Source organism: Barbus barbus, assembly GCF_936440315.1.
Source record: "Barbus barbus genome assembly, chromosome: 21".
Classification (NCBI taxonomy): Eukaryota; Metazoa; Chordata; class Actinopteri; order Cypriniformes; family Cyprinidae; genus Barbus; species Barbus barbus.
In genome coordinates this window covers 29,843,419-29,854,291 of record NC_136749.1, presented here as the reverse complement: position 1 = coordinate 29,854,291, position 10,873 = coordinate 29,843,419, and the positions used below count along the sequence as shown (strand labels likewise).

Genomic DNA, 10,873 nt, shown 5'->3' with positions numbered 1-10,873 from the left:
GCCTTCACATGGGTCAGGCGCTCTGTCTGCTGCTGGCCTGGATCATCGTCTACCTCTTCATCGTCAGAGGCGTCAAGTCCACCGGCGTGGTGAGATACACTGCCTTATACACTCTTCCTTTTTAATATCATTTTTCTGAAGCATTAACAGGGAGCTTCATACAATTACAAAACACTCTTTTTCTTCCATATTAGCACTTTCAAAATAAATTAAAACATTAAAATTAGTGCTGGCGAATGATTAATTGTTTACACAATATATATTGTTAAGTTATACATTTATTAATACATATATGTAAATTTAGAATTAAGTTCAAGTAAGTAAATTATTGATCATCATGATTTATAAAAACATTTGCACAAAGATTTAATTCACAAATTTGTGCATATGCACGGTTAGTGAATGACACCCATGGATTATAAAAATAATCTGTCATTAATTACTCTCCTTCAGTTCCAAACCGTTATCTTCTCTTCAACTCCTGTTTGCTTTCTGCTCTTCAGTGTCTACAGATGAAATAATAAGCCAAACTGCAGCTTTGACTCTCGACTTTCCTCCTCAGGTGGTTTATTTCACAGCTACGTTTCCGTACGTGGTTCTGATCATCTATCTGATCCGCGGCGTCACTCTTCATGGAGCCTGGAACGGAGTCAAGTACATGTTCACACCTAAAGTAAGAAACACCTGCTGTGAGCGTTCGGTTAGAGCTGAGTGTGTGTTAAAGGGGTCATGACATGAGAAATCAAATTTGCCTTGATCTTTTGGAATATAAGAGGTCTTTGTAGCATTAAAACATCCTGCAAGTTTCATAGCTTAAAACATCCTTCTCATTATAAACAAATCATATATTTAATCAGAATCGTTTTGGATCCCAGGGGCAAGATGACATCACAGGGGCACAAAAATGTGCATAAACACTGCCTCCAGAGCAAGACATCGACATAGGCCCCGCCCCCTGGTGATCAGTCAACACCTGGCACTTGCACCAAAAGCAAATAGAAATGACAATCACTGCCGCTATCTTGTCTACACTTTGATGCGTTTGGTTTAAGCAGCTCGTTCACGTCTTTGTACAGATATCAGAAGCATCCGCGTAAGGAACAAGTGGATAGTTTATTTTTAATGGCACTCTGGATTTTGTTTTGTAATCGAGGCACAGTGTCATGGAGAGATGCGACAAGATTTCAGCGACAAGCAATTTGTGTGTCCACACTAGACAGATTTGGATTTGTTTGCTTTTTTTCATGTTGTCGAAACACATGTAATAGTGAGGGGGCGCTGATACTGTTTCCTATGCAGTGATGTTAGCCAATCATAGCAGTGGCTGATTACTGACCAGCCTTAAAGGACCCGCCCCTTAAAACAGGTCGTTTTAGAGAGAGGGTCAGAATGAGGGTTGAAAATAATCATTTTCCCACTTTTTTTTTTTGTGCAAAAAACGTTATTAACATTATAAGTAAACCTCAAATATTAAAATAAAATAAAAATCCATATCATGACCCCTTTAAATGTGTGTGTGTGTGTGTGTGTGTGTGTGTGTGTGTGTACAGCTGGAGCAGCTGGTGAATCCTCAGACGTGGATCAACGCTGCCACTCAGATCTTCTTCTCTCTGGGTCTGGGCTTCGGTTCTTTGATCGCTTTCGCCAGTTACAACCATCACAACAACAACTTCGAGAAGCAGGCGGTCGTCGTGTCGCTCATCAACAGCGGCACGTCTGTGTTCGCCAGCATCGTCACCTTCTCCATCTACGGCTTCAAGGCCACCTTCAACTACGAGAGCTGTTTGGAAAGGTACAGACCTCAGCTTCAGTCACCAACACTAATCTGAATGCTGGCAGTCGGATCATGTTACAATTGCATTTCTAAGTTTATTTTTAAACTGGTTTCGTTTGAAGTCTTTCAGAATGGTTTTGGATTGTCGTCTATGGAAACTATTCAGAGTATAAAGCATCAAATATTCACAGAACTGCAGAGAGAGAGAGAAGTGTGTTGTGAAATCTTTGTCATTTCTAAAAAATAATGATGGTTTTCAAACAGGTTTCTGATCCCTCATCAGGACTCATGGACTGCATTTACATTCACAGCTAATTCAGTTCAGTTTGGGTTTGAGCTGCTGTTGAATATACAGTATATGCTTATTTACTTCAAATTTAAAGGGTCAGGCAATTATTATTATTATTATTAATAACCCTTATTATTATTATCATCAAAGACATTTTTATATAAAATATAATTAAAATTATATTATTAATTTTTGTATAAAATATTATTAATAATAATTTTTTATTATAGCATAATGTTTTATTTTTATAATGTAATAATTATTATATTTAATTATTAGAATTACAATTTTAGATATTAATATTATTAATACTACTGCTTCTAATAATAATAAGTAGTAATATAAATATTAGCATTATTAACATTAATATATACAATTATATTTGTTATAATAACCAATTATTAATTCTAATGTAGTAGTAGTAATAATAATAATAATTATTATTATTAACAATAATAATAATTATCTTTATAATAATAATAATAATAATAATAATAATAGTACTATCAATAGTATTGACTATTAATACTACTACTAATAATAATTAGTATTATTATTATTGTTGTTATTTTAATAATAGTAACTATAATTATTATTCTCATATAATAATTATTGTTATATTTATTTTGTAATATCATGATTATTATAATAAATGATTATAGTCATTATGATTATCATCATCGTTAATGTCAATTTGTTTTTAGTAATTCTGTAAAAGTGGTCTTGTTGCCTGACCGTCTTGCCTTTAGCTACTCATCTGTTAGCACCCATAATTCCTTGCGGTCTGAACATGTGCATGTACAGTATCAGCTTTGAGTGGATTTTCTGAATAAGGTGTTTACATGCAACAGATTTCCTGTTAAAACAGGCAGATTCCAGGTGCTTCTCAAAACTCAAAACTAATCTGAATACTGCTAAATATCGGGATATTGATGTGCATGTGAATGCAGTCTCTGGTTAGTCAGAAAATGACATTTTGGGCCTGCCTAAACAAACAGATCCCAAAAAATAAAGTGTTTCAAACAGGAAGTCAAACAGCCAATGATGATTTATAGTGAGCCTGAGCATTAAATGGAGATACAGGAACGTGTTTTAACATCCATTCATATGCATTGTGAGTTATGAAGTCAATAAGCGATGCAGATGAACAGACTGATTGTTTGTTGGTCAGGATGAGGCTGCTGCTGCTCAATGCGTTCGATCTGTCGGAGGAGAGCATCAGCGCTGAGAACATCACGGCGTGGATCCATCATCTGAACATCACTGATCCAGAGAGGTTTGCTGCTATCGCTTCAAAGATCGAGCTCTGCAGTCTGGAGGCTGAGCTCGACACGGTGAACTTATTTTAATTCTATATGTCTTCTGTTCTGTTTCTGCTATGTTGTATAACTTTATTATTTTTATTTATTTTTTGTGCTGATATATTTATATTTTTGTTTGTACTCTGTTTGCACATTTGTCCTATTTCTAGGTTTGTTTTTCTTTCCTCTATTTGCCCATACAGCAAAAACAGATATTCCATATATATTTTTATGTATATACAAAAAAGCCAAAATGGATGGTAAAACATTATTTGTATTTGTGGTGCATGCAGTGTTTTTTTTTTTTTAGATTAAAATCTTTTATATATGTATATATACATGCATATTTATGAAAAATGTTGTTTATATGATAAATAAATATATATATATATATATATATGTAAATACTTAAAAATATTTACTGTATGTGTGTGTATTTATATATACATAATAAATATGCACAGTGCCGTTCACTAATATTGGCACCCTTGGTAAATATGAGCAAAGGCGGCTGTGAAAATAAATCTGTATTGTTTATCCTTTTTATCTTTCATTCAAAAAATTCTGAAAATTCTAAACTTTCATTGAATTAAAACAATTGAAAGTGGGGGGGAAACTCACATTATGAAATAAATGTTTTTCTCCGATGCATGTTGGCTACCATTATTGGCACCCCTAGAAATTCTTATGAGTAAAATATCTCTGAAGTATATTCCCATTCATATTTACGTGTTTTATCACACCAGGGTAACTAGGAGCATGAAATTGTCCAGCCATGACTTCTGTTCCACAGGATTATAAATATGAGGAACACAAAGACCAAATTCCCTTAATCATCCATCACAAGGAGTAAAACCAAAGAATATAGTTCTGATGTGCACCAAAACATAATTGAGCTTCACAAAATAGAAAGTGGCTTTAAGAAAAGAGATGAAGCATTGAAAATCCGGAGAATCAGGAGAATAATTAAGAATTTCCAATCAACTAAAGATGTTCCTAATCTGCCTGGAAGAGGACGTGTGTCTCTATCGTCCTAATGCACGGTGAGGAGGAGAGTTTGAGTGGATAAAGACTCTCCGAGGACCACAGCTGGAGAACTGCTGCAGAGATTAGTTGAGTCTCGGGGTCAGAAACTTAAAAATCAAATAAATCAAACAGCACCTACATCACCACATGTTGTTTGGGGAGGATTTCAAGAAAAATTCTCCTCACTCATCCAAAAACAAACTCCAGCATATTCAGTTATCAGACAGGACTGGATCTTCAGATGGGACTGGCTTCTACGGTCAGATGAAACTAAAAAACGAGCTTTTTAGCAGCAAACACTCAAGATGGGTTTGGTGAACACGGGGATAAAAAGTACCCCATGTGTACAATGAAATATACTGCTGTATTTGTGATGTTGTGGGCCTATATTTCTGCTGGAGGTCCTGGACATCTTGTTTAGACACATGGCATCATGGATTCTATCAAATACCAACAGATAAAAAATCAATAAGTGACTGACTCTGTTAGAAATCTTATAATGGGCCATGTTTGGATCTTCCAACCGTACAATAATCCAAACACAAACCTCAAAAACAACACAAAAATGGGTCACTGAGCACAAAACCAAGCTTCTGCTGGCCATTCCAGTCCTCTGACCTGAACCCTGTAGAAAATGAGTGAGGTGAACTGAAGAGAAGAAGCACCAACATGGAGCTGAGAATCTGAAGGATCTGGAGAGATTCTGGATGAAGGAATGGTCTCTGATCTCTTGTCAGGTGTTCTCTAACCTCATCACGCATTATAGGAGAAAACTCAGAGCTGTTAAACTGAGAAAAGGACGTTGCAGTAATGAAAAACATTGATTTAATTCAATGAAAGTTTAGAATTTTGTAAATGTTTTGAATGAAAGATCAAAAGGATAAATAATACAGAGTTATTTTCACAGCTACCTTTGCTCATATTTACCAATATTAGTGGAGGGCACTGTACATATATTATGTAAACAAAAACTTTTATTTTGGATGCAATTAATTGTGATTAATCGTTTGACAGCACTAATATATATATAATGTATTTTTAATTGTAATGTGTTTTATAATGTATTTTTTAATGTTGAAAATATATTTTCTAGCCCCTACTTTTTCTAATATATTTAAACAATTTATTTTTTTATATATTTAAAATTATATCGTTATTTTTTATTTTTTTATTTTTTTAAGTTGTTCACCAAATATAGTTAGCATATTTTCTACATATATGTTGTCCAGAGGTTTTTAATATTTTTGGCGGTATGGCTGCAGTTGTATTGTTATTGTTTGCTCAGGCGGTGGAGGGCACGGGTCTGGCGTTTATCGTGTACAGCGAGGCCATCAAGAACATGCCGCTGTCTCAGCTCTGGTCTGTGCTGTACTTCATCATGCTGCTGCTCTTAGGGATGGGGAGCATGCTGGGAAACGTCACGGCCATCATCACTCCGCTGGCAGACATCAAGCTCCTGTCGCGCTCCCTCAGCAGCGAGACCATCAACGGTACGAGGACCAGCTAAACTAGCTTCAAACTGCTCAGTAATATAGATCTACTTTAACTTCATATGTGCTGGTAAAGAATGCTTTTTATTTTTCAATCATTTTTATAATACATCATTTTTATTTTAACATGATTTATTTTCATTTAGCATTTTTTATGATTTAATTCAACATTAAAAAATTTATTTTACGTTATTAATTTCAGCAAGTGAAATTATTGATTTTTATTGTGAAATTATTTAAATTTTTCATCTACATTTTTATGATTACACTTTTAGTGTTTTTGATTGTTTTTATTATTATTTTTAAACTTGTGATTAACATTTTCATGATTTAATAGATTTTTTGTTAGTGTTTTTGATCATTTTTATTAATAATTATAATAATTACTTTATTAATAATTATAATAATTATTAATAATTACATTTTTATGATTAAATTTTTGTGTAATTAAGTGTTTCTGATCATTCTTACGTTAACTTTTTTTTTTTTTTATTTTACATTTTTATGATTTCATTAATTTTTGGTGTTCTTGATTGATTTTATTTAAAAATATATTTATTTTTATTTTTCATTTTGTGAATGATTGAGTGTTTTTTTTTTTTCATTTTTATTTTACTACTTTTTTTTTATTTTTTTGTATTAAATGAGTTTTTTGATTATTTGTTTCTTGTGAATTGAGTAAATATTGCTTAAAAAGTTTAATTTAACATATGTGCGTATCTTGAACATCAGTTGCTATAATTAAATAAGCCTGCATCACAAAACCATCCAAATATCCTTGATGTTGCTTAATGGTATATTTATTACTTTATGTATTGTTTATCTTATAGGGCCAATATAGAATAAGATTATTGCACTGTTTTTCTCAGCAGGTGCTCTTTATATTTATGTTTCTTGCTGAGTGTTGATCAGTGAGCGCTCCTCTCAGATCTAGTCTGGTCTGTGACGCTGGTTTTCCTCTGGTCTCTGGCAGGTCTGGTTTGTCTTCTCTGTTTGCTGCTGGGTTTAGGGTTCACCAGCCGCTCGGGAAACTACTGGTTCACCATCTTCAACGAATACGCGGCTACGCTGTCGCTGCTCTTCATCGTCTTCATTGAAGTCATCAGTGTGTGTTACATCTACGGACTGAGAAGGTGAGCAATTCAACGGCTTTTAAAAACACTTCACACAAAGGAGGAACAAACTAGTGTGCAAAATTAGTTTTTAGTGTTAATTAGTGTTTATACTGATACAATTTCATCATACTGAGGGAAATCATTGTTAATAGACAAAAATATTAAACCAGTTAATATAATAATGAAGGACTACAAGGAATATTATTTTTATTATTATTTTATTTACATTTTTTTATTTGATTTTGTACTGATTTTTATTTAAAAAAATTAAACAAATTTTTTAATCAAAAATTTTATTTGATTTTGTACATATTTTTTCATTTTATTCAAATGTAAAGAAAAATTGAAACCAGTTAATATAATAATGAAAAACTTTATTTTTTTTTATTTTGTACTGATTTTTTTTTTTTTTTTAATTTGAAAGGATTTCTTTTATTTATTTATTTATTTTGTTTTATTTTATTTTGTACTGATTTTTTTATTTTACTTAAAAAATATATTTTATTTTATTTTATTCAAATGTAAAAAAATAAATAAAAAATCTTTAGAACCTTGTTAAACTAAAGAATGGAAAACAATCCTCCATTGGTCAGATGTGGCTGTCTCGGGTGATTGTGATGTTTGTGCTGATTTATGGTTGCTCGTGATCGACAGGTTTGAGAAGGACATCGAGGACATGTTGGGTCATCGGCCGAACTGGTATTGGAAGGTGATGTGGGCAGTGGTCAGTCCTCTGCTCCTCTTCAGTCTCTTCATCTTCTACATCATAAACTACATCCAGGGAGGCACGCCGACGTACCAGGCCTGGGACAAAGATCTGGTACGATTACACCGTTCACTAAACTCAGCTGCATCAACAACTAGTGGTTTGTGAGGAACTACAGGGGAGGCATTTACCAAAAATGTATCAAATCATAAAAATGTGAAATGAAAATAAATAGTTCTAAAATTCGAAAAAACAATCAAAACACTTACTTAAAATGTATTTAAAATGGTAAAACGAAAATAAATAAATTTTAAAATATATATATATTTTTTTTAAAACTAAACATTAAGTTAATAAAAAATGTAAAATTAAAATAAATAAATACATTTAAAATAAAAACAACCAAAAACACTTACTAAATATTAATTAAATATTAAAAATGTAAAATGAAAATACATAGTTTTAAAATAAAAACAACCAAAACACTTACTAAGCATTTTTAAAATAAAAACCATTAAGAAAACTTACTAAAACGGAATTTATTCAAAATGTACAATAAAAATAATTCATTTTAAAATAAAACAAGTCAGTCAAAATAAAACACATACAAGGATTAATTAAACCATAAAAATGTAAAATTCAAAAAAGAAAATATTTACTTTTTTTAGCAATTATTTCATTTTGATTATTTTTATAATCAAAAGCAAATTCAAAATAAAACAATTGCTAAACCTTTAACAATAAAAATGTAAAATTGAAATAATTAATTGTAAAATAAAACAATTTAAAAATATAAATAATTAAAATAAAACAAAAAAAACACTAAAAGTTAATTAAATAATAAAAATGTAAAATGAGAATAATTTGTTAAATTATGTTAAATACTTATTAAATACTTATTGTTAAATACTTACTAAACAAATGTAAAATGAAAATAAATAAATAATTTTAAAATAAAAACAATCTAAAAACACTTATTAAATAAAAATGTACAATGAAAATACATAATTTTAAAATTAAAAACAATAAAAAAAATCCAAAAATGAATGAATAAATTAAATGTACAATGAAAAAAATAATTTTAAATAAAGTATAATTTAAAAATGTAAAATGAAAATAAATCAAAACAATCTAAAAACACTTACTAAATATTAAATAAAAATGTACTATGAAAATAAATAATTCTAAAGTAAAAACTATTACAAATAAATAAATCATTTTAAAATGTAAGACAATTAAAAACCTACTAAAACAAGACAAATTAATTAAAATAATTAAAACAATTAAAACAATAAAATACTAAACATTAAACAAAAATAAGTACAAAATTTAAAAAAATCTAATTAATCAATAAAACATTTACTAATAATAAAAATGTAAATTTAAAAACATGAAAATAAAATAATTGCTGAAAAAGTAAAAATGTGTGTGTGTGTGTGTACAGGTATATATATCCTGGTGATAGAAAATACAGTTTGTACAGTATAACAACCATTACGCCTATGGAGAGTCCCTGCAAGGATCTCTGACCAGACTGTGTCTGTCTCTCTCTCTCTCAGGGTCGGTCGGTGGTGAAGGAGTATCCGGTGTACGGCCAGGTCTTCATCGCTCTGCTGCTGCTGTCAGCGCTCAGCTGTGTGCCGCTCGCTGCTCTTCACTCCGTCTGCAGGAGACACCGTCACGTCTGACGCTTAGACCCATGCAAACACAGCTATATTAGTATTATTATATTCTGAATTCAATGCTTCTGCACACGCCTGATGAACATTTTCAGTTTTTGGCTGGTTGTACAATACATTAGCTATTAGGACTTTTTACTTTGATATTTCCTTCAGAAAACAAGACCAGAGTCATGATTAAGGATGATCAGAAACACTTTTTCTTGAAGCCTTTATGCATAATGCATTATAATCAAATTTCATAATGTACATTGTAGTGCATTACATTTTTTCATTAATAATTGCAACCAAAGTTAAAATGCATTGTAATATTTGAAGGTTTGTTTGTCGTATGTTTTAATGCATTACATGTTTTAAAGGTGTACGAATGAATAGATAAATATTATGTGGTTTCAATTATTCATGAGATCATGCTTTGCAAGGCATAATTAATGCATTAAACTATTGTTTTACTTATGCACTATATACTGTATAAAGGCTTTAAGAAAGTGTTTTTCTTACTACAACAATAAAACTATTTATGCAGTGAATATGAACAGCAGATAAAGATCCAAACACACTTAATATCTGGATTTAGTCATATTTAGTGAGAATGTAAACTGTGTAAATAAGTTTTTACTGCGGTTCATGTTATTTGAAAAGAAAATAAATTTTGTATATTTGTCAAATCACAATGTTATGTCTGTGAAATGAACAATGAGTGATGTTTGACAGGTGGAAATATCATCAGATTCAATGTTTTTAAATGTAGAACTGGTGTATTTGGAGTAATCATATATATATATAGTGAGTTTTGGATCGTAATCTTCAATACTGTTTTTATGCCAAAACAAGAGTCATGTTTTTATTGGGTCCTGAACTCTTCTGTTAGTTCTTTGTCTTGTTAGACATCACTTAAAGAAACATCGTCCTGTATTTAGACTTATACATTATCATTTCAAACAACGTCTAGAATTAATACATGATGCATAATGGTATATGCAATTGTTTTGTGTTCAAGGTCTCCATTTATATTGGATATTTTTTTGCAACCTTTCATGTAATTTTGAAAAGCTTCATGAAAGCAGTACTGCACGCTGATTATGTTCTCAGACTGACAGAGACTAAAGTATCACTATAAAAATAGCAAAAGCAGCATAAACATGAATAAATCAGTGAACAAAACACAATTTAGAACTGGCAATTGAGCTATTAATGCAATTCTGAGAAAAAGTCAGAATTATAAGCTTCAGTGGCAGGGACAAGCTTCCATTGACTCGTAATCCTCCTCAGACGATCTCCTGCGGCTCTACTGATCCGCTCTGGCATTTTCAGCCTCTTATTTCCATTCAGTTTGAGCTCAGTGCAAAGCAAACGCTTTATGAATTCAGTCAGGAATGTCATGCAAACACGTTCAGTGCAACTGACCTGCTTCAACAGTCTGCAGTGATCGTTTTATAATGTATTTCTGCATCATTTCAGAAACAATTTGTGCTCTTTTCCCTTCGGACCGA

The 10,873-nt window shown here is 31.4% G+C and overlaps 1 protein-coding gene across 1 annotated transcript in view; it reads left to right on the top strand.

Moving 5' to 3' along the window:
• Nucleotides 1-10,537, top strand: part of LOC306886860 (sodium- and chloride-dependent transporter XTRP3-like) — a 15,991-nt gene extending 5,454 nt beyond the window's left edge. The window contains exons 4-11 of the mRNA XM_079444193.1: nt 1-89; nt 563-673; nt 1,551-1,792; nt 3,235-3,397; nt 5,676-5,880; nt 6,854-7,013; nt 7,650-7,815; nt 9,261-10,537. The exon at nt 1-89 is cut by the window's left edge and continues 139 nt beyond it. Coding sequence (XP_079300319.1) covers nt 1-89; nt 563-673; nt 1,551-1,792; nt 3,235-3,397; nt 5,676-5,880; nt 6,854-7,013; nt 7,650-7,815; nt 9,261-9,389 — 1,265 coding nt within the window. The 3' untranslated portion in view covers nt 9,390-10,537. The remainder of the gene's footprint in view (nt 90-562; nt 674-1,550; nt 1,793-3,234; nt 3,398-5,675; nt 5,881-6,853; nt 7,014-7,649; nt 7,816-9,260) is intronic.
• Nucleotides 10,538-10,873: the final 336 nt, after the last annotated feature.